Raw genomic sequence first — 25,002 nt, 5'->3', positions numbered from 1 at the left:
AATTAAGCACAGTAGATTTTGTCCTGAGGGTTCTTGTTTAAGAAATAATATATCACCAACCGTGATGTCTAAACAGGTACCCTTGAGCCTATTCCCATCCACACCTTCAACCATTGAAATATTCTTAGCCTGACTATCATCTTTCACAACAACTCCACTATAGACAAAATCTTCTCATTATAATACAGTCAACACTATACTGAACCGTTTTAAACTACTATTCAGATAATGACTTCGATGCAAAAAATATATACAATTATCGACTTTTTCATAGGTTGATATCAGGATTTATCAACTTGAAAGGAGTTATATTCACCAAGCCGAAGGCGAGGTGAATATAACTTTTTGAGGGTTGATAAATCTTGATATCAACCTATGAAAAAGTCAATAATTGTTTTAGTACATGAATAAATGTAAAGTCAGTCTTGTTATTAGAATTTTAACTTTAATAAAGAAATAAGGAATAAATTTAGACCAAATAAGGTTGATATTGGTTTTCCAAGCACCTACTTTGATCTATTTTTATTTTCGTACTATTTATAACCCAAGATAAGTTGATATGATATGTACTCATTACTTTTCGAACCGTTTTCAGCCAATGAGAGAAACAATAGAATACAGTCATGTAATAAAATATATTATTCAATTTGCCCTGATATTGCTTGTGCTGTTTTTTCTTTTCAAATCTTGCAAACATCTTTGCAATTTTAGGACCTACAGTTCTGATAAAGTTTTATTAAAGCCTGTGATGTTTTAGAGCAAAAAGAAAATTGTCATTCTGGAGTAGAAATTGAGATTTCTGACCTCGGAGGTTGATGGATACTTGAGCTCTGCAAGTTCAAGTCTCGGGCCAAATAATCAAATTTCACCATACAAAATTTTATCTGCCAAAACTGTCTGTTAAACACAACATAATACAAACTGTAAGCAACACACAACTAAAACAGATGTGTATGCCAACTAGAAAACTTATATAAATATGAATTCATAAAATTAGACAAAACCTGTACATATGTGTCATTTCATTTGACAGTATCAGAGAAATTCAGATGGTCATGCAAGGCAAACTTAAAAAACACACAAAAAACCAAACACTCCTCGCTTTCTTAAGTAATCAATAATTCTACAATTGTCCATCGTCACTGATAATTATTACTTAGAGATCATTTAATTCTGCTGGCAAGAAATTTCATGCTTTGGGCCTCAAAAGCTATTTCGCAGGGATATAAATTCATGGATTTCAACTTTTACAGGTAAAGTGAACGGAAATTTCATTTATTCGCTGCAATTAGATTTTGTGGACTGACACAACCAAAAAATCCACGAAAATTAGTCACCCAGCAAAATTAATGATTTCAGAGTATTCCAAGTATTTGTCCGTGATGAGACTGAGGTTTCAGAATACGTATATTTAGAACTTCATTTCATATTTTAAAACAATGCTTTAATGTTAAATCTCACGGATGTGCAGGCTGATCTTGGTCTGCACTGGTCGCAAAGGCAGAATCACTTGCCGCCAGCAGGCTAAGGGTTAAAATCTGCAAAAACGTTCTACTGAAGTATGTTAGTTTCTTTACAAGTGTGAACAACTTCAGTATAAATCAGAGTGACTAAAATGTACAAAATATGCTTAAAGGGATAAACAGTTCAAATACTAGACAAAAAATTAAAATCCTTTAAACAATTGTGAAAATCGCTGATTCTTAAACTTGCTGACATATTTCATTAAAACAGACTGATTGTTTCTAACTGTGAGTCATAATTTTCATCACTTTGCTAACCTGACTTGCTAATGCAAGGTCTCGAAAAACACATATTTTACTTTTCTTTTTAAATGTAATTCATTTTTAGTATGGACAAGGCGTGATAATTCTATTAAGATTATTCAATTTGATCGTTTCATGTTTTTACGACTTCAAATAACCATAGTCATATAGTGACTACCACAGCAAAATTTATTTCAATAAAACAGCCTCTTTCTATTTGCTTTAACCTTTACCCTGCTAATTTTCTAAAATGGACTGGTCCATCATTCAATTTGGGCGTACCATTTATTATTCAAAGGGGTGTTCACTGAAAATTTACTGACTGAATAGAGAACAGTGCAGATCATGATCAGCCTGAACGGTTGCAAAGGCAGAATCATTTGCCACCAGCAGGCTAAAGGTTAAATGGTTGACTGATTTAGTAAAAAAAAATTGATCTATGTCTAGAAAAAAATACAAGAGTATCCCTTTAAGTAAACAGTTTTTAACTAGAAAATGCTTTTGTAAAAAAGCGCATGTCTCCCCAATGCAAAGTCCTATAGGCAAGAAGTCAATAGGGGTTAGGAGCAAAAGTCAAAGAGACACTGATGGTTGGCTGCAATAGGGATCATCTACTTGGCATGTCCAATCATCCCGCTAAATTTCAACACTCCTGGCCTAGTGGTTCTCAAGTCACTGTTCAGGCTTCTGTGACCTTGACCTTTGATCAAGTGACCTCAAAATAAATAGGGGTCATCTACTCTGCAAGTCCAATCATCCTATTAAGTTTCAACATTGTAGGTCAAGTGGTTCTCAAGTTATTTCCAAAAAATGATTTTACATGAACAGGCCACTGTGGCCTTGACATTTAATAGACTGACCCCAAAATCAATAGGGGTCATCTACTCTGCATGTTCAATCATCCTATGAAGTTTCAACATTCTGGGTCAAGTGGTTCTCAAGTTATTGATCGGAACTGGTTATCAATGTTCAGGCCCCTGTGACCTTGACCTTTAACGGAGTGACCCCAAAAACAATAGGGGTCATCTACTCTGCATGTTCAATCATCCTATGAAGTTTCAACATTCTGGGTCGAGAGGTTCTCAAGCTATTGATCGGAACTGGTTGTCAATGTTCAGGCCCCTGTGACCTTGACCTTTAACAGAGTGACCCCAAAATCATACGAAGTTTCAACAGTCTGGGTCAAGAGGTTCTCAAGTTATTGATCGGAAATGGTTTTCCATGTTCAGGCCCCTGTGGCCTTGACCTTTAACAGAGTGACCCTAAAATCATTAGGGGTCATCTACTCTGTATGACCAATCATCCTATGAAATTTCATCATTCTGGGTCAAGTGGTTCTCAAGTTACTGACCGGAAATGGTTTTCAATGTTCAGGCCCCTGTGACCTTGACCTTTCACAGAGTGACCCCAAAATCGTTCGGAGTCATCTACTCTGCATGACCAATCATCCTATTAAGTTTCAACATTCTGGGTCAAGTGGTTCTCAAGTTACTGACCAGAAATGGTTTTCAATGTTCAGGCCCCTGTGACCTTGACCTTTAATGGAGTGACCCCAAAATCGATAGGGGTCATCTACTCTGCATGACCAATCATCCTATTAAGTTTCAACATTCTCGGTCAAGTGGTTCTCAAGTTACTGACCGGAAATGGTTTTCCATGTTCAGGCCCCTGTGACCTTGACCTTTGACAGAGTGACCCCAAAATCGATAGGGGTCATCTACTCTGCATGAACAATCATCCTATGAAGTTTCAACATTCTGGGTCAAGTGGTTCTCTAGTTATTGATCGGAAATGGTTTTCCATGTTCAGGCCCCTGTGACCTTGACCTTTGACAGAGTGACCCCAAAATCAATAGGGGTCATCTACTCTTCATGACCAATCATCCTATGAAATTTCAACATTCTGGGTCAAGTGGTTCTTTAGTTATTGATCGGAAATGGTTTTCCATGTTCAGGCCCCTGTGACCTTGACCTTTGACAGAGTGACCCCAAAATCAATAGGGGTCATCTACTCTTCATGACCAACCATCCTATGAAGTTTCAACATTCTGGGTCAAGTGGTTCTCAAGTTACTGACCGGAAATGGTTTTCAATGTTCAGGCCCCTGTGACCTTGACCTTTAATGGAGTGACCCCAAAATCGATAGGGGTCATCTACTTTGCATGTACAATCATCCTATGAAGTTTCAACATTCTGGGTCAAGTGGTTCTCTAGTTATTGATCGGAAATGGTTTTCAATGTTCGGGCCCCTGTGACCTTGACCTTTGAGGGAGTGACCCCAAAAACAATAGGGGTCGTCTACTCCAGCAGCCCTACAACCCTATGAAGTTTGAAGGTTCTAGGTCAAACGGTTCTCCAGTTATTGCTCGGAAATGAAGTGTGACGGACGGACGGACAGGGCAAAAACAATATGTCTCCTGGGGGAGACATAATAAGTGACAGACTTAAAAGTTCTTACAAGTGACAAAACTGATTTCAATGTGACATGTAAATTCATTAAATGAACTCATGAAATATATTCTGAGCTTTTTGTCAGACTGTAAGCATCCTAGATATATGGTGCTTACGAAATGTCAATTAAAACATGCAAATAAAAATCAAATCTTTGGAATAAATTATGTATGTAAATATTGCATCAAAATGGCCGCCACAAGCTCCTGCTGTCATCTGAATGTGACATTTTCCTGTGTGCGAGATTGTCGTGCTGCTGCCTGTCTGCCGGATGTGGCTGACGATTTGCTGCTCTTTGTGAGGGAATGATGAAACAATGTGTTTGTGAGGGAAACTACTGGTGCAAACAGTCTCAGTGGAAACATACTGAAAATTAGAACACAGGTAAATTCTAAATGCAGTTATTTAAAAAATATTTGTCTGCTTTATTCTAGTGACTAGTTTGAATTTTTTTATTTAAATAATGTGAAACTTAATATTCGTGGGGGAATAATTTTCATGGATTTCGTGGTTGAGTCAATCCATGAAATTTAATCCCAACGAACAAGTAAAATTCCAAATCATTTTATGTTCAAAAGTTGAAATCCACGAATTCATATCCCCACGAAATTGCCGTTTTGACCGAAACCACGAAATTCCATGCCCACGAAATTAAATGATTTTACAGTATTCAATCTCTTATCTTAAAATCTTTAGTTGAAACTTGATCTGATACAAAAGCTTTTTTTGTTTCATTACTCAAAGCAAATAAACCCTGTTTTCTAAAGTTCTGTATTTTTTTCTAAGAAAAATAGACGAAATATAACACTGCTTTTTATTGGTAATCTGTTAATCTTCAATTTTGTTTGTTTTTTAGTTAAACATGTAACACTGCTTTTTATTGGTAATCTGTTAATCTTCAATTTTGTTTGTTTTTTAGTTAAACATTGTTTTTCAGCAGTTTTTCAGTTATATAATGTTAACCTAACCAGTATTCCTGGATTTCGTACCAGAACTTAACTGTCTGCAGCAAGTATTGTTAACTGCCAACTTCCTCACATGAATCGGAAGTCAAGCAGGAATGATTTCAAAAACAATGCCTTTTATCAATTGTCACTGAGAACATAGGCCTTGCCAAGAGATGGTACTCACAACCCTGTGATCTGTAAATCTGTGCTCTATACTGAGCTAAGTGGTTGGACTGTTAATCTTCAAAGAAAGGCTGTCAACATCAGCCATTATTTCACTCTCAGTCAGACAATATGACTGTTCTACTTAAAACAATGAGAAATTCATATATGTTTGCAAAACTTCATTTAATTTTATTAGTAAATATTTTTTTCAGTAACCCAGACAAACAATAATTCTGCAGGATGTAAAAAAAACTTACAATTGTTGTTGCGCATCTTCTGCTTCATTGGCACTGATGATAAAAACTGGGAACAATATGGAAAACACACAGCCACTGAAATATAAGAGTATGGTCATTATATTTCACTCCTACACATAATCAATACAGATAGTGCTGTGAATCATATGTACATGTCCACAAGAGGGCTATGGTGGTCCTTGATCGTTCATTTTGGTTTCTCCGATGCAACATGTATATAACATACTTTCACACCAACATTTCAGATGCTTATAACAATGCATCTTTGTTTAAACTATTATACATGCCACTTTGATACATGAAAACTAAAATGTTGTGATCATGACCTTTGACCTTCAATTGTGACCTTGACCTTGAATCTAATGTCATTTGCTGCGCATTTCATCTTTATCTTGATCAGGTTAACAATTTATGGTAGTTTTATGAACATTCGTCCAGAAAATGAGAAGATATGCAGCTGACACAAATTTGAGCTATAAAATCTTTTACCTATAAGTATGACCTTGACCTAGTGACCTCTGTTGTGCACTCTGTATGGCGTCTTGATGAGGCTAACAACTGTTGCTAACTTACTATCCTTTGCTTTGAACTTTTCCAGTTATCTTTATCAGGTTAACAATTTATGGTATTTTTATGAATATCCTTCCAGTAATTGAGAAGATATGAAGTTGACATAAATTTGAGCTATTTGATCTTTGACCTCTAAGCATGACCTTGACCTAATGACCAGAGTTTTGCACTCTGCATGCTGTCTTGATAAGGTTAACAACCATTGCTAACTTTAGGTAGGGAGCTGACAAAAATTGGAGCTATTTGATCTTTGACCTCTAAGCATGACCTTGACCTAATGACCAGAGTTTTGCACTCTGCATGCTGTCTTGATAAGGTTAACAACAGTTGCTAACTTTAGGTAGGGAGCTGACAAAAATTGGAGCTATGTGATCTTTGACCTCTAAGTATAACCTTGACCTTAGATCTAGTGACAAGAGTTGTACATTCTGCAAGTCATCTTGATGAGGTTTACAACTGATCCTAGTTTTATGAAATCCTTCAAGTGGTTCAAAAGATATCGAACTGACACAAATTTAAGCTATCTCATATTTGACCTCAAAGTGTGACCTTGATTTTGGACCTAGTAAGCTGCGTTGTGCACTTTGCAAGTCACCTTGATAAGGTAAATATTTGATGCTAGTTTTATGAAAATCTTTTAAGCATTTTAGAAGAAATGTTATGCTCTTTGACCTTTGACCTCCAAGTTTAAGCTTGATCTTGGACCTAGCATTTGAGGTGTCTACTTTGCCCGCCATCTTGATGTGGTTAATAACTATGAAAGTTTTATGAAAATCTTCCTAGGAGCTAAAAGATATGGAGTGGGCACAAATGCAGACGGACGTATCAATGGACATGCATGACTCCAATATAGCCGCCAATTACAATGTGTCTGGGGGTATAATAATTGAACAGTTCTGGAAGTGAGATACCGCAGGAACATTTTATGAAATTATTTCAATATTGGACCAGTAGTTTCTGAAAACAACATATCATATACATATTGGCAACAGAAACAGGTCCTCAAGTAGCCATGTTGTCTGATGAATCCAAATCATTTGAACTTTTCTTTAAAAAGTAGTTCAGTAATGGATAACCCAAGGAATATTTCAAAGTAATTATATCAAAATCAGGCAGGTAGTTTAGGAAATATTGTCTGAAGACCTCTGATGGCCATGTTTTTGATAAATGGGAATAACTGAGATTTTATAAAGTTTCCACTAATACATGTTGTGAATTTGAGTTACCTAGTTTTCTTTTTTACTCAATATATAGAAAAAAATGATCATGTCCTCTGACATCCATACTTTTTGACCAGCTGGAATACTTAAATTGATTTTGGTACTGGATCACTCAAGGATGACTTGACTGAAATTATTGTGAAATCGGGCTAAACCGTAAGCCCTGTATCATTCAACTGAACATCTAACTTGATCTGACAATCTTTTACCTGACAACAAGAGATGAAGGTAAAGCTGTTAACACTGCCATTGGCAATCCAAACCCAAAGAAATATGGCCAGCTCAACTCTATATGGGACAATCTTTTATGTAACTCCCATCCTAGAAATAAAATCACACAAGTCAGGTATATAACAATAACATGGCCTTAAGCAGCATACAGGTTAGTAGGCAAGGTTAAAAAACAGTTTGAAAGACAAGCTTTAACTTTACATCATACACCTACTAACCTAATACTGCCACATTCTGATCACTTGATTATTTTATTGTACAAACATATTCTAAACATTAAATAATGCTTTTTGTAGGAAATTAAACTCAAATTTAAATAAAGTATGAGAAATTTAGACTCCATAACTGAATGTCTTCATGCTTATTAAAAAGTATACAACACCACGACAGTTCCTGATACAAAATGTAGAGTACTATCTGTAGCCTAATGATTTAGTATTTTTCATAAAATAACTTCTTTTGAATTGAGTACTATACTGTATTAAAGGAAAAAAGAACAACTATCAATGTATTTGAATAATATCCAGTCTTGGTTAACAAGAGCACTGCCTTGCCGGAGCAGACGCTCATCTGATTTTTTTGTCTCAGTATAACAGAAATACATTTGTATATGTATTGTCCTACCCATGTGTTTTTATGATATTTATAAGTCCAAAAGGGGCCATAATTCTTGCAAAAAAGCAGGATGGAGATATGTTTCTTGCTGTACAGAGTCAGCTTTTGATGGTGAACAAGTGTTGCAAGTTTTAAAGCAATAGCTTTGATATTTTAGGAGAAAAGCTGACCTAAACATAAAACTAAACCAGACAACTCCAACATCGACGCCGATCAAGTGACAACAATAACTCATCATTTTTGTTCAAAAAATCAGATGGGCTAAAAACGAACAAGAGCTGTCTGATGACAGCGCGCTCGACTATTCGAAGAATTGATTGAAGAATGGGGTCAAAATATTTCCACGGATATTCAGACAAAAGAAATAAATAGATTAGACAAACAATGTTCCTGTATTACTTTGATTTTGATAAGTCTTGCACTAAATGGCAATATATGAGCCAATTTCAGTCCAAAAAGGGCCATAATTCAGTCAAAATAGTTATGTACTCTTGCCTACTGATGTAAATCATAATGATAAGCAAGTGTTCAAAGTTTAAAAGCCATATGTCAAATAGTTTTGACAAAACATGGACTTGTATGAAAACAGAACCAATTTCAAAGTCCAAAAAGGGCCATAATTCAGCCAAAATAGATGACAGAGTTAATATGTTCTCTTTCCTACAGATAGAGACTATTATACTAAACAAGTGATAAAAGTTTCAAAGCCATATGTCAAACACTTTACAAAAAATATGAACTGGTAAACTTAACCAAGATTTCTAAGTCAAAAGGGGCCATAATTCAGCCAAAATCCCTGATGGAGTTATGTACTCTTGCCTATAACTGGCCATGGTGATGGTAAACAAGTGTTGAAAGTTTCAAAGCTTTATCTTAAAAGACTTTGTCAAAATATGAACTGGTACGAAAAACTTAACCAAGATTTCTAAGTCAAAAGGGGCCATAATTCAGCCAAAATCCTTGATGGAGTTATGTGCTCTTGCCTATAACTGGACATGGTGATGGTAAAATGGTGCTGAAAGTTTCAAAGCTTTATCTCAAAAGACTTTGTCTAAATATGAACTGGTACGAAAAACTTAACCAAGATTTCTAAGTCAAAAATGGGCCATAATTCAGCCAAAATCCCTGATGGAGTTATGTACTCTTGCCTATAACTGGCCATGGAGATGGTAAACAAGTGTTGAAAGTTTCAAAGCTTTATCTTAAAAGACTTTGTCAAAATATGAACTGGTACGAAAAACTTAACCATGATTTCTAAGTCAAAAGGGGCCATAATTCAGCCAAAATCCCTGATGGAGTTATGTGCTCTTGCCTATAACTGGCCATGATGATGGTAAACAAGTGTTGAAAGTTTCAAAGCTTTATCTCAAAAGACTTTGTCAAAATGTGGACTGGTACGAAAAACTTAACCAAGGTGTGATGCCGACGCCGACACCGTGGTGAGTAGGATAGCTCTACTTATTCTTCGAATAGTCGAGCTAAAAATTAATATACAAATCTACTGGTTTTTAAAGTTTGGAATTTATTATGTCAGTAAAACGATGCTCTATTATGCTAGAAGGCATAAAATTTGCATAACAAAAAATAACTCCTACCATACAATAAAATGTTCAGATAAAGTTTATCTGGTATAAAATAATAATATAAATGTATTGATATCTAAACTTCTACTACATGTTATATTGCATCAACCAATGTCTAAACTATAACAGTTATAAACAGTAAAGCAATTCCTAATGAAACTTGTCCTGCTCATTGTTTCAAATTTTATGATGTCACATCATTATCAGAAATTTTTCCTTTTTATTTTCGGAAATATCTGAAAACCCTTTTCATGAAAATGTTTCTGTTTTGTGAAAATTTATATGTATGTATTAACTAAGAAATATTGTAAAAAGTGACAGTATAACAACAATATTCTCATAGCGAGTCAGTGGTGCAGTGGTTAGCAGGTTGGACTACAATGCCAGTAGTTTGGTTCAATTCCCGGTTGCTGCTGATATTCTGGCTAGTGTTCAGTACTGGGTGATTTCCTTAAACTTGTACTGTTTCCAGCAGTATCAACCTAGACTGGATGCTGGGAAGGTAAGATGATGCCTGCTGTGGGCTAGGCTGGAAATAAGTTGTTCAATCCATTCAAGATGGAGACTTTCATCAACTACCCATGTTAAACCAGAAACTTTACCTTTACCTTTTTACATATGCAGATACTAAAGCTCAAGTTTTGCTGTTATCAGTTTATTCTGTAATATCAGCAGCGACCTGAGAATCGAACCGAAACTCTGACGTTGTATTCCAACCTGCTAACCGCTGTGCCACTGACTCCCAATGTATGAATAAACCTTCACAAAACATGAACAGTTTCATGAAAAAGGTTTTCATAAATATCATAAAGTAAAGTAATTTTATAACTTGTATATTCTCACCCATATTTATCCATTTATACTCGAATGAGTACAGTGAGTAGAGTAGACTCATGTGAACAATGCTGATTACCTGTCCTACTGCTGGTAATGGTAAAAAACTGGCCACAGTGCCCTGAAATATATAGATTTCTGTATTCACTTTCCTTCAAAATCAGTAGATGGTATAATTTTATATACAGTATGTTCCTTCAAAATCAACAGATGGTATAAACTAACATTTCTGTATTCAACGTAAATTTTGTTTGTTTTGTTGGGTTTAATGTCGCACCGACAAAATTACAGGTCATATGGTGACCTTCCAGCTTTGATGGTGGAGGAAGACCCCAGCTGCCCCTCCATCATTATTTCATCACGAGCGGGCACCTGGGTAGAACTACCGACCTTCCATACGACTTCCTCACATGAAGAATTCAGTGAGGCTCAAACCCACATCAGTGAGGAGCAAGTGATTTGAAGTCAGTGACCTTAACTATTCGACCAAGGAGGCCCCCCTTAAATTTTTTATTTTTAATGTTTTATTGTTTCATATGGGACATCATGAGAATGCATAGAATATCAAAATCCTGCTTTATTTCCTGAGACAATAACCCTCTCATTTAAAAATATTTTACTTTTGTATTGTCACACAAAGCCCTATTCATGGAGCAGTTTGCGTACCTGAAGTAGGAAGAAGATCTGTATAACCAGACTAAACAACATATCTGCAATGAAGATACTAATGTTTGGTAGTTGTGGACGGCCTCTTGACTTTCTATACGCTGCGTCTGCTATATCCTACAATATAATAGTCATTTTTTCACAATTCCACAGAAAAGCTACGTATGTGCAATACATGCAGGAAACTTCTGACTGACAGTGATATACAGGGATCTTGTACCAGATAGCAATAAACTGTATAATTATCAACTACATCATATTTTCAAGAACTTTTACAAGTTCAGAGTTGTAACTAAAAAGTAAGAAAAAAAACAATTGCCTAACAATATAAGTCGCCGACTTGAACAGGCTTTTGTGTCCGCCACAGGATTTTTTCCATATAATACAAAGAAAGTTAACCCTTATCATGCTGGACACGACTTAAGTCTGCCTTTGCGACCAGTGTAGATCATGATCAGCCTGCACATCTGTGCAGTCTGGTTATGATCTGCACTGTTCACCATTCAGTCAGTATCTTTTTGGTATGCACCCCTTTTAAAAGTTAAGATACTGTCCAAATTAAAAGATGGACAAGTTCATTATAGACATTTAGCAGGGTAAGGGTTAACATGAAAGAAAAATAAGTCCATACAAGTTTACTTACAGCAAACCAGAAACAGTTGACAATTTTACTGAGGACAAACAGAGGTAGAATCCACAATGCACTAAATGTCCAAGTCAACATGGGACCCATCCAGGACCAGATCATACCTGTCTCTGTTGAACCTGTATGAAATAATTGACACTTTTACTCAGGAAAGATTTAAAATCCACAGTACACTGAATGTCTAGGTCAACACTGGACCCATACAGGATCAACCCATCCAATTGACACCTGTCTCTGTCGAACATGTATAAATTTATTAATAACAGATGTTGAATGTCTAGGTCAACATTTGGCCCATTCAGGACCAGATACCCCATGTCTCTATTGACACTTGTCAATCACCAAAACATCTTTGCAACACATATACACATCCAGTTTTCTCACTTATTTAAAAATCAAATATTCAAGTAAAAGTCCTAGTTTGTCCTGTTGCTTCTAATACTAGTAAAGTGTTCTTAAAGTTTTAAATGTCTGTTTTCAAAATCTTTTCTACACTGTCTGAATGTCACAGAGATTTATCTGTACTAACTCTATGGAATACAGAATGGGTCTCATTCTCCTGTCAAAATGATTTTACCAGAGAATGCAACTGAAGCCTATGGAATGACTTGTTTACTTGTTTCAACGGAATGTACCATATGTCACACTGACATCTACAGTCACATAGCAGCTTAAATGATGGAGGATGACCCAAAGTTTCCATTTTGATTTATTTGTACGCTGGCATCAGGATAGGACCACTAACTTAGCAAACCAGCTTAATGACTTCCTCACATGAAAGATTCCAAAACCTATAGTAAAACTTGAATTCCCAGTGGTTCAAGACAAGTTTTTCAAAGCCTTGAACTTTAAGACATTAGCACAATGGCATCAACTTAAAATGAGTTGTTGTACATTTCATTCAGAACATATCCTGATACACTTGTATTTACCTGATATAAGCGAAGTCATCCAGTGTAAACTCGGAAGCAACAAATAGTTAAACAGCAATATACTCATCTGAAAATAAAGAAACATCAGCACTGTGAGTTATCACATACTAAAAGCTTTTTCAAATATTGCAATGTATGCTTAAATAAGTACAATATATGCCAGTGCCAACCCTGTTACTTTTGGCGCCCAACGTAAATAGAAGTAGATATGAATGGACACCTTGGAACGTCCCACAGAGGTTCAAACTCCTGGAATTCGAGGACAAATTCTAAAATGGAGGGGGTTATGTAGTAGGGTCGAGTATAAGGATGCACTTATACTTCCTTGCTATTGAGCTAGCTTTTATAGCGACGTGGTAGAGTGTCCACCTAAAGTGTGAAAGGTCCCAGGTTTGATTCCCGGTTAGGGCTGAAGTATTTTCAGCCTGTTACACAAATCAATATCATGGTTACCCAAAAGACTCCTCCATTCCAGGCGCAACACTGAAATATCCTGTGTGTTACTTTTGGTTCACTGAAAAACAAAAACAGAAATGTTATATTTGAACTATAGGTTAAATGTTTTTATAAATTTCTTACCAAAGTAATACACAAAGTAGCTTTTAAAATATTTGTAGTACAAAATGTATTAAAATATCTTCTGAGAATAATTTTAGGGTTAATGTCAAGGCTTTCTTTTTACATTTTGGGACTGCCACCACACCTACGAAATTGGGAAAATGTTCTTTGAATTGTCTAAATTGGGAGAAATTGAAAGCTATCATAATGTATATAAAATCATTTCTTACGAGTAACATTTACAAATGTGGAATGGCATTTTAATAATTGTTCAACAATATATTAAATTTAAACAGTTGATTTCTCAATCAAAGTAAACCTACAAAGTATTAAAAGTTGTAAAACAGTAAAATCAATAAAAGTTAACATCATTTCAGTATTGTAAGTTTAGAATTGGGAAAATTTGGGGACTGTAAGTTTTGACGTGTAAAAAAAATTCTGTTTTGTTTTAGGACCGTCTCCTCTTTGTATGGGGGTGGGGGTGGGGAGCCCTGGTGTCTTTCCAAAATATTCATCCAAAGACTTAAAGAAAATCAAGAATTAAAACTTAAATTAATTTTCAAGTCACCTGTCCTTCTTTTCAGTCCTTTGTGTTTGTTTCTGTTTCTCCGCCCTTCGTCTTGCCAGCGTGGTCATTTTCTGCTGCTGTTCTTCCTTGCCTTCTGGTTGTTCCGAATCTAACTTAAATATCTTCATTGAACCTAAAACTGCATCCTGGAAACCTCTTATCACTCCCCAACAGATGTCTTGAAATGTGTCCGCCATCGTCACTTGACCTGTACACATAAAAGTATTGCATATTTAACCAAATAGTGAAAGGACATCAAGTTGGTAACTATATACTTTTTGTAGAGCAGGATCATGCTTCCAGTCATTTCGGGTATTAAAGGTCACTATTTGCTGTCATTCATTTCTATACCTGTAAGTTTCTACATACAGCCATTAGTTTAGTGAAATGGTCTTCGAAGTGCTATGTCCACTACGTATCATTCAAATCACATAATAAATAAATAAGTAAAATAATAAAACCATAAAGAACGCTGAACCTTTTCATTGTATAATTTCAACAATGAAACAAACTATTGCTCAATGTATATATACAACTAACTGGTATAGAATAGAACAGAGAAAAAAAGTATGACAGTGTTTTTTTCCCACTGATTTGGGAATGAGGCCGGGGCTTTTACAATTTGGAACAAGAGGGTCATGATGACCCTGGATCGCTCACCTAAGTTTGAAATTCAGTTTTACGATTTGTGTGCAAAACTGTGTATGTCATCAAAATTTCAAGGCTGTATCTTAAATAAAAAAGAAAGTAGGTCAGTAGGTCAAGGTCACAGTCAAGTGACATCATATTACTTGGGGTCATCAGATAATTATTACTAAACAGTCTAGGAAATAGGATCAGATGATTTTTTAAGTATTTTTCCTATATAACTCACATAATAACTAAGTGACCCCAGGGCGGGGCCTCTTTTAACCCCAGGGGCATAATTTGAACAATTTTGGTAGAGGACAACTAGACAATGCATCATACCAAATATCAAAAGCCTAGGTCGTATGGTTTCAGACAAGAAGATTTTTTAAGCTTTTTTCTATATAAGTATATATAAAACTTGGGACCCCCAGGGCAGGGCCTCTTTTTACCCAAGGGGTACAATTTGAACAATTTTGGTTGAGGACCATAAGACAATGCTACAAACCAAATATCAAAGGTCTAAGTGTTGTGGTTTCAGACAAGAAGATTTTTAAACTTTTTTTCCTATATAAGTCTACATGTGGTTTTGTACAAGAAGATTTTCAAAGTTTTCCCTATATAAGTCTATATAAACCATGTGACCCCCAGGGCAGGGCCATATTTGACCCTAGGGGTACAATTTGAACACTCTTGGTAGAGGACCACTAAATGATACTAAATACCAAATATCAAAGCCCTAGGCCACGTGGTTTTGTACAAGAAGATTTTCAAAGTTTTCCCTATATAAGTCTATATAAACCATGTGACCCCCAGGTCAGGGCCATATTTGGCCCTAGGGGGATAATTTGAACAATTTTGGTAGAGGACCACTAGATGATGCTACACACCAGATATCAAAGCCCTAGGCCCTGTGGTTTTGGACATGAAGATTTTTAAAGTTTTTCCTTTCGGTTGCCATGGCAACCAGAGTTCTGCATGGAATTCAATTCTTTGAATAATTATAAAAGGGGGCCACCCAAGGATCATTCCTGTGAAGTTTGGTGTAATTCTGCCCAGTGGTTTTCAAGAAGAAGATTTTTTTAAAAATTGTTGGCGGACGACGGACATCAAGCGGTCACAATAGCTCACCTTGTCACTTCGTGACAGGTGAGCAAAAAATGCATCGTAAAACACCTAAATTGGGAATTGTTTAGCCATATATTTTTTGTTAAAATATCACATTTAAGAAAACAAGAGGGCCATGATGGCCCTATATCGCTCACCTGTTATCATTGCACTTAAGGACAAGTCTTCAAGGTCAAAAGATCATAATAGAAATCAATCAAAAGAATTATGAGAAAATATAGTTGAAATTTTCTTTAAGTAACTTTAAAAACAAGATTTGAAAACTTGTTGTAGAGGTCCACTAGGCAATGCTACATGTCAAATATCTAAGCTCTTCTGGTTTATTTTTAGAAAATTTTGAAGATTTTTCTATGTACAATCAAGTAACCCCATGGGGCATGGTCAATTTGACCCCAGGGGTCATGATTTGAATAAACTTTGTAAAAGTCTAATAGGCAATGCTACATGTCAAATATCTAAGATCTAGGCCTTCTGGTTTATTTTTAGAATTTTTTTTTAAGATTTTCCTGTGTAAAATCAAGTGACCCCTAGGGCGGAGTCAATTTTGACCCCGGGGGACAAGGTTTGAACAAATTTTGTAGAGGTCCACTAGGCAATGCTACATGTCAAATATCTAGTCTCTAGGCCTTCTAGTTTATTTTTAGAAAATTTTTGAAGATTTTCCTATGTAAAATACAGTGACCCCTGGGGCGGGGTCAATTTTGACCCAGGGGGTCATGATATGAACAAATTTTGTAGAGGTCCACTAGGTAATGCTACATGTGAAATATCTAAGCTCTAGGCCTTCTGGTTTATTTTTAGAAAACTTTTGAAGATTTTCCTATGTAAAGTCAAGTGACCCCTAGGGCGGGGTCAATTTTGACCCCCGGGTCATAATTTGAACAACTTTAGTAGAGGTCCAATAGGCAATGCTACATGTCAAATATCTAAGCTCTAGGGCTTCTGGTTTTTGAGAAGAAGATTTTTTAAATATTTTCCTATGTAAAATCAAGTGACCCCTGGGGCGGGGTCAATTTTGACCCCGGGGGCCATGATTTGAACAAATTTTGTAGAGGTCCACTAGGCAATGCTACATGTGAAATATCTAAGCTCTAGGCCTTCTGGTTTATTTTTAGAAATTTTTTGAAGATTTTCCTATGTAAAATCAAGTGACCCCTGGGGCGGGGTCAATTTTGACCCCGGGGTCATGATTTGAACAATTTTAGTAGAGGTCCACTAGGCAATGCTACATGTCAAATATCTAAGCTCTAAGGCTTCTGGTTTTTGAGAAGAAGATTTTTTAAGATTTTTTTATGTAAAATCAAGTGACCCCTGGGGCGGGGTCAATTTTGACCCCGGGGTCATGATTTGAACAAACTTGGTAGAGGTCCACTAGGCAATGCTTCACACCAAATATCTAAGCTCTAGGGCTTTTGGTTTTTGAGAAGAAGATTTTTAAAGTTTTTCCTTTCGGTTGCCATGGCAACCAGTGTTCTGCATGGAATTCAATTCTTTGAACAATTTTGAAAGGGGGCCATCCAAGGAACATCCCTGTGAAGTTTCATCAAAATTGGCCTGTTGGTTTAGGAGGAGATGTTGTTTAAAGGAAAGTGTGGACGGACGTACAACGGACGGACGTACAACGGACGGACGGACGCCGGACGGTGAGCGATCACAATACCTCACCCTGAGCACTTTGTGCTCAGGTGAGCTAACAAGAGGGCCATGAAGGCCCTGTATCGCTCACCTGACCTATTGACCTAAAGATCATCAAGATTAACATTCTGACCAAGTTTCATTAATATATGGTCATAAATGTGGCCTCTAAAGTGTAAACTAGTTTTCCTTTGATTTGACCTGATGACCTAGTTTTTGACCCGACATGACCTAGATTCAAATTTGACCTTGAGATCATCAAGATAACCATTCTGACCACGTTTCATGAAGATACAGTCATAAATGTGGCCTCTACAGTGTTAACAAGCTTTGATTTAACCTAGTGACCTAGTTTTTGACCCCACCTGACCCAGATTTGAACTTGACCTATACAGCCTCAAGATTAATATTCTGACCAAGTTTCCTTAAGATATGGTCATAAATGAGGCCTCTACAGTGTAAACTAGCTTTTCCTTTGATTTGACCTGGTGACCAAGTTTCATGAAGATACAGTCATAAATGTGGCCTCTACAGTGTTAACATTACAAGCTTTTCCTTTAATTTGACCTGGTGACCTAGTGACCTAGTTTTTGACCCCAGATGACCGAATGTCGAACCCGTCCAAGATTTTCTTGAGGGTTACATTCTGACCAAGTTTCATTAAAATTGGGCCAAAAATGTGACCTCTAGAGTGTTAACAAGCTTTTCCTTTGATTTGACCTGGTGACCTAGTTTTTGACCCCAGATGACCGAATATCGAACTTGTCCAAGATTTTATTGAGGGTTACATTCTGACCAAGTTTCATTAAGATTGGGCCAAAAATGTGACCTCTAGAGTGTTTACAAGCCTTTCCTTTGATTTGACACGGTGACCTAGTTTTTGATCCCAACTAACCCAGATTTGATCTTGACCTAAAGAGTATCAAGATTAACACTCTGACTAAGTTTCATGAAGATACAGTCATAAATGTGGCCTCTAGAGTGTTAACAAGCTTTTCCTTTGATTTAACCTAGTGACCTAGTTTTTGACCCCACCTGACCCAGATTTGAACTTGACCTATAGAGCCTCAAGATTAATATTCTGACCAAGTTTCCTTAAGATATGGTCATAAATGAGGCCTCTACAGTGTAAACTAGCTTTTCCTTTGATTTGACCTGGTGACCAAGTTTCATGAAGATACAGTCATAAATGTGGCCTCTACAGTGTTAACATTACAAGCTTTTCCTTTAATTTGACCTGGTGACCTAGTGACCTAGTTTTTGACCCCAGATGACCGAATGTTGAACCCGTCCAAGATTTTCTTGAGGGTTACATTCTGACCAAGTTTCATTAAGATTGGGCCAAAAATGTGACCTCTAGAGTGTTAACAAGCTTTTCCTTTGATTTGACCTGGTGACCTAGTTTTTGACCCCAGATGACCGAATATCGAACTCGTCCAAGATTTTATTGAGGGTTACATTCTGACCAAGTTTCATTAAGATTGGGCCAAAAATGTGACCTCTAGAGTGTTTACAAGCTTTGCCTTTGATTTGACACGGTGACCTAGTTTTTGACCCCATATGACCCAATATCAATCTCGTCCAAGATTATATTGAGGGTAACATTCTAAGATGGCAAGTTTCATTAAGATTGGACCAAAAATGTGACCTCCAGAGTGTTAACAAGCTTTTCCTTTGATTTGACCTGGTGACCTAGTTTTTGATCCCAGATGATCCAGTATGGAACTCGTCCAAGATTTTATTGAGCGTAACATTCTGACCAAGTTTCATTAAGATTGGCTAAAAATTGTGACCTCTAGAGTGTTAACAGTCAAATTGTTGACGACAACAACGGACGACAGACACAGGGCGATCAGAAAAGCCCACCTTTGAGCACTTTGTGCTCAGGTGAGCTAAAAATGGTCATAAAATTTATCATTATACATTAAGTTAGCAATCTGTCTTGTGTTTCAAATGTTTGAGGTTTCATAGGTACAGTCTTGTTTGAAAAAGTAAAAATCAGTAAAAACAAGTGAATGAAGTATTGCCATGCAATACAAAGTCCCCTACTGGAAGGCACCTAATTTTCTCTACTGCAGTATAACATAATGAACTGATATCTGTCAATGATGTATAAACAATAGTGTACTATATATACAATATGTTATAACAACACACTTGGATTAAAATGTGCATATATAAAAACCCACAGTTGTTTTCATATTGAAATGTTTTTGCCAATTATAAAAAAGTTATCATATAAGTTATTTATAGTACCAACAAAGGGAAATTAATCTTAAAAAAAAAAAAAATCTATATAATAAAAGTCCACAAGAAACTCTTTACCAGGTAGAGATAGGTCAAAATACACCTAAAAATTGGATGTAACTTGCATGTTGTACCACAGAAAAGTGGTCTCGATTTTTCTCTACGGCCAGTAATAAAAAAGTTACAATAAAATCTATTTATAGTAAAACAAAGGGACGTAATTCTAAAAACAAAGGTGCCTCATGGTGGTGAACATTTGGTCCAAGTTACATCAATATCTGTCAATGCATGAAGAAGAAATGCTCCGGACAAAGTCATTCTTGAATTTGACCTTTGACCTCTAAATATGACCTTGACCTTAGACCTAGGGACCTGGTTCTTGTGCATGACAATCCATCTTATGTTGGTGAACATTTGTGCCAAGTTACATCAAAATCCCTCCATGCATGAAGAAGAAATACTCCAGACAAAGTCATTCTTGTGTCTGACCTTTGGTCTCTAAGTGTGACCTTGACATTAGACCCTGGGCCTGGGTTTTGCGCATAACATGTTGTCTCATCCAGGGGAATATTTGTGCCAACTAATATCTAAATCCTGTTTTGCATGACAAAGTTATAGACTGGACAGGAAAAAAATCCTACTGACCTTTGATCTCAGTGTGACCTTGACCTTTAAGTTAGGGTACTGGGTGTTGCGCACGACATGTCATCTCATCATGGGGAACATTTACGCCAAGTAATATTGTAATCCCTTGATGGATGACAGAGTTCTGGATCGGACATGAAAAAAACTCTGTTGACCTTTGACCTCCAATTGTGACCTTGACCTTTGAGCTAAGGGTCCGGGATTTGCGCATGACATGTCGTCTCATCATGGGGAACATTTGTGCCAAGTAATATTAAAATCGCTTCATGAATGTCAGAGTTATGGACCGGACACAAAACAAACCCTGTTCATGCTATGTTAACATTTGACTGCTAAGTGTGACCTTGACCTTTGACCTAGGGGTCTGAAAGTTGTGCATGACACATTGTCTTATTATGAGGTACATTTGTGCCAAGTAATATTAAAATCCCTTCATGGATGGCAGAGTTATGGACCGGACAGGAAAAAAGCCCTGTTGACCTTTGACCTCCAATTGTGACCTTGACCTTTGAGCTAGGGGTCCGGGTTTTGCCCATGACACATCGTCTCATCATGGGGAACATTTGTGCCAAGTAATATTAAAATCCCTTCATGGATGGGGAGTTATGGACCGGACAGGAAAAAAGCCCTGTTGACCTTTGACCTCCAACTGTGACCTTGACCTTTGAGCTAGGAGTCCGGGTTTTGCACATATAACATCGTCTCATCATGGGGAACATTTGTGCCAAGTAATTTTAAAATCCCTTCATGGATGACAGAGCTATGGACCGGACAGGAAATTGCAGACGGACGGACGGAATGACGGAAAAGCGCATTCCTATAGTACCTGAAACTGGTTTTCAACCAGTAGGGGACTAAAAATTAACTTTGGGAATTTTAGCTTTGAAATTGGGAAAAAAAACACACTAATTGCCATTGGGATTGCGGCCCAATTTCGGCCCCATACTGGCCAGAAAAAAATGCCCTGTATGATGATTTGGAATTCCCAATATTTAATGATTTTTGTTCACTATATATAGAGGATATTCAAGTTTGTTTTCATAAATATGGTTTTTATTTTCATCAGATGGTAAAAATATTAAGTACAGTCTATTCACACCATGAAATGAAAGTATAAACCATAATTTTCAGGATAAATACTTGAATTTTCAGTTTAATAGATATGAAAATGATTGAAAACATCAGAACTTGTGACAACAACACCTTTTTCATGACATGCAGCTAAAATTCTATCTTATCTACAACAAAAATGAAAAACCTTACCATTACAGTATCACTGAAGTACGAGTTACGTACAACTAGCAGTTCCCAATAGTTTAGACATATTTTTGTTGTTTATTTTTCTGAAAGTGAAACAGTTTTCCAAGTAGTGTCCCTCTGTTGAGGTTTAAATGTCATGTACTTGTATAGTATTACATTTCTCGACAAAATGTAGATGTATCATAGGCGGATAGTGATCATTTTCAATCTTGTCTTAAAATTGCAAGACAGGGAAATAGTTTATTACATTAGTCATATGGGGTCTGGGAAAGCTGTGACAGTAAAGGTAACAAGAGCTGTCGGAGGACAGCAACGCTCGACTATTCAACAGCCTTGTCAATTGAATGAATACAAGTTGAAAAAGGGGCATAATTTTGTAAAATGCAAAGTAGAGGTATTGAACCTCTGTACTGCATGTCATATCATGACAGCGAACAAGTGTGTGAAGTTTCAATCCTTTCCAATTTGTGGATACTGAGATACCAGCTTACATACAAAAACTTAACAAAAAAGTGCTAAGTCAAAGGGGCATAATTTTGTAAAAATGCAAAGTAGAGTTATGGGACCTTCACAGTGCATGTTAGATCATGACAGTGAACAAGTGTGTGAAGTTTCAATCCATTCCAATTAGTGGATACTGAGATATCAGATTACATACAAAAATTTAACCAAAAACTGCTAAGTCGAAAAAGGGGCATAATTTTGAAAAAAAAGAGAGTAGAGTTATGGGACTTGCTTAGTGCATGTCAAATCATGATAGTGAAGAAGTATGTGAAGTTTCAATCCATTCCCATTAGTAACTACTGAGATACCAGCTTACATACAAAACCTTAACCAAAAATTTCTAAGTCGAAAAAGGGGCATAATTTTGTAAAAAAGCAAAATAGAGTTATGGAACCTGTGCAATGTAGATCAGTTCATCACAGTGAATAAGTGTGTGAAGTTTCAATCCATTCCCACAAGTGGTTACTGAGATACCAGCTTACATACAAAACCTTAACCAAAATCGGGACGCGGACGCGGACGCAGACGCTGTAAAAAAGCAAAATAGAGTTATGGAACCTGTGCAATGTAGATCAGTTCATCACAGTGAATAAGTGTGTGAAGTTTCAATCCATTCCCACAAGTGGTTACTGAGATACCAGCTTACATACAAAACCTTAACCAAAATCGGGACGCGGACGCGGACGCAGACGCCGACGCCGACGCATGGGCGAGTGCAATAGCTCACTATTCTATGAATAGTCGAGCTAAAAAGGAAAATTTTATTTACCGTCGCTTTGTGAAACAATGAACATAAACTCTGTAGAGCTTTTGAGCAACACTATTTTAAGAACAGTTAAAACCAATTATACCTTACCCCCAGCAAGTTGCTGGAACCCATTTACAGCTGGGCCGACTGAGGCAAAGGCAATAAAGTGCCTTGCCCAAAGGACACACTGCAATGTGAGTAGCCAGGAATCAAACGCAGGGCCTTCACCTTCGTAGGAAATCATCTTAGCCCTCTTGACCAATGCATCCACACAACAGTATTTTTTATATTATTATAACATATGGTATTTAAAGTCAACAAAAATAAATGAAATGTTTCCTGTTCACTTTGTTTTTATTTATCAGACTATTTATAGTGTGGACACATTTGTCAAGAGGCAGTGTTTATTTCCTTTGATTTGGGAATGGGGCCGGGGCCTTTACAATTGGGAAAAATGTGTCGTAGAACACCTAAAAAGCCATACTTTCTATCAAAATGTCACATACATGTATAAGAAAAAAAAAAAGGTCATAAAATTTATCATTATGTTAAGTAAGTAAATTGTCTTGTGTTTCAAGGTTTCATAGGTACACTCTTGTTTGAAAAAGTTGAAAAAAAGTAAGAAAAATTTAACTTTGGGAATTACAGCTTTGAAATTGGGAAAAAAACATACTATTTGCCATTGGGATTGGGGCCCAATTTCGGCCCCAAATTGGCCAGAAAAAAATCACTGAGAGGGCTAAGACACTTTCCTACAGAGGTGAAGGCCCCTGGTTCAATTTCTAGCTACACCCATTGAGGTGTGTCCTTGGGCAAGGCACTTAATTGCCCAAGTTGGCCCAGCTGTAAATGGGTACCAGCAAATTGCTGGGGTAGTCCAACAAATTTGATGCGATCCTAAGAAATATCGAGATATTTTTTTATATGGGCAATCTCCCCACTCGCTGCAAACACTCGAATGACCAAAATAGTGGATGAAATTTCCGATGAAATTTTCATCACTGCCGACGCTTTACATACTATAGGTTTAAATGCCAATTATCAGTCAGGAGTGTAACTGTTTAAAGTTATCGCAGTTTATAACCCATTTGAGTTATTGCTTATACTTTCATAACTTGTTTCAATTACCATAAAATATTATAAAGCCCTCCTGTGCCAATTCCATATTTTGAATGTGACTAATGCTATTATTACCTGAATCCTTGACGCTTTATCTTTCCAGCTCTGCAGTAAAAAATTTTACGCAAGGCTGATAAAGTTTTACGCAAGAGTTTTAAAGCTATAAAACTCTTAACATCCCATTATGCTTATCAGGTCATGATCAGACTAAAAGAGAATTTGATTAATCACAGTTTGCTACTAATTTCACTATAAAGGTCACTTTGTAAGAAGAGCAAAAAGACTTTTATTGAATAACTTACCCGAGTTAACAATATTTTATAACTAATACAGGTTATAAAATGCTTGAAAAAGTAACTGAAATAGGTTACATAACTTAAAATAGTTACACCCCTGACTGATTATATCACGAATTAGCCATAAATTCAAATAAAACTTACATGTATCAAAAGGGGATTCAATTCCTCATTGATTTATGTAAAAATTATCAAATAATTTCAAGAATTAATTCTAAATGCCAGTATTTGTTCTATCAGTTTTTTACACTGTACACGTACAAAGAGACTTTTAGTCTTTTATATATAAATAGTTGTCCCTTGTGGCTGCGCATGTACAGTATTTTAATCATATTGCGAGTATACTCTTCTAGAGTGAGGCGATTACTGAAGAAGATGATGAACACTCATTCTGAATATCACAATCAGAGTAGACAGTACAATTAGATCTAGAAATGACACGAGGAAGGAATTATTTAATACAGTTATTGGAAGATTCTAGTGTGTCCAGTTTCCAGACACTTAGCAAAACAATTTTCAATCATTCTCACCGTTTACAATTTGTGTATCAACTTTTCTTTTCAGCCACTACTATGTACTGAGGTCTGCAACTGTGAACTATAGTGGAAGTAATCCACTTTTTGTTATCAGATTTTAGAATCAAGACAAACCTTGATCTTGACTAGAACAAAACTAAAAGGTAACAGCGGTGAAAATTTAGAGAGTAATGTCTTATCGGTGAACTGCATGCCAAAGCGAAAGTAAAAGTTACAAAACTGCGTTTCTTTTCTGCGCATCGAATTGCG

At 36.5% G+C, this 25,002-nt stretch overlaps 1 protein-coding gene across 3 annotated transcripts; it reads right to left on the bottom strand.

Annotated features, from left to right (window-relative positions):
- Positions 1-1,706: 1,706 nt before the first annotated feature.
- LOC123559880 (etoposide-induced protein 2.4 homolog) lies at positions 1,707-25,002 on the bottom strand. 3 transcript variants are annotated; one of them, XM_053552158.1, is made up of 11 exons: positions 24,868-24,915; positions 21,554-21,633; positions 14,009-14,216; positions 13,336-13,396; positions 12,883-12,949; positions 11,948-12,069; positions 11,305-11,421; positions 10,648-10,759; positions 7,585-7,696; positions 5,586-5,660; positions 1,707-4,582 (listed from the first exon to the last, which is right to left on the bottom strand). In XM_053552158.1, the coding sequence occupies exons 3-11, from the start codon at positions 14,203-14,205 to the stop codon at positions 4,429-4,431; spliced, it is 1,017 nt and encodes a 338-aa protein (XP_053408133.1). In that variant the 5' UTR covers positions 14,206-14,216; positions 21,554-21,633; positions 24,868-24,915; the 3' UTR covers positions 1,707-4,428. The 3 variants fall into 3 exon arrangements, with proteins under 3 accessions (XP_053408133.1, XP_053408134.1, XP_053408132.1); XM_053552159.1 differs by lacking the exon at positions 21,554-21,633 and having other exon boundaries at positions 24,868-25,002; XM_053552157.1 differs by lacking the exon at positions 21,554-21,633 and having other exon boundaries at positions 24,748-24,996.

This window comes from Mercenaria mercenaria, chromosome 10, assembly GCF_021730395.1.
Source record: "Mercenaria mercenaria strain notata chromosome 10, MADL_Memer_1, whole genome shotgun sequence".
Taxonomy (NCBI): Eukaryota; Metazoa; Mollusca; class Bivalvia; order Venerida; family Veneridae; genus Mercenaria; species Mercenaria mercenaria.
Note: the sequence above shows the minus strand (reverse complement) of the source record. Positions and strands in the feature narration are given on the sequence as shown.

Excerpts from the sequence above, each read along its gene's own strand:
- LOC123559880 (XM_053552159.1), bottom strand. The coding sequence starts at position 14,205 with ATGGCGGACACATTTCAAGACATCTGTTGGGGAGTGATAAGAGGTTTC. Across the intron at positions 12,950-13,335 it reads GGAATGGAGGAGTCTTTTGG|ATGAGTATATTGCTGTTTAA; the intron begins GTAACCATGATA and ends CTTTATTTTCAG. Across the intron at positions 11,422-11,947 it reads TCAACTGTTTCTGGTTTGCT|GATATAGCAGACGCAGCGTA; the intron begins GTAAGTAAACTT and ends ATTATATTGTAG.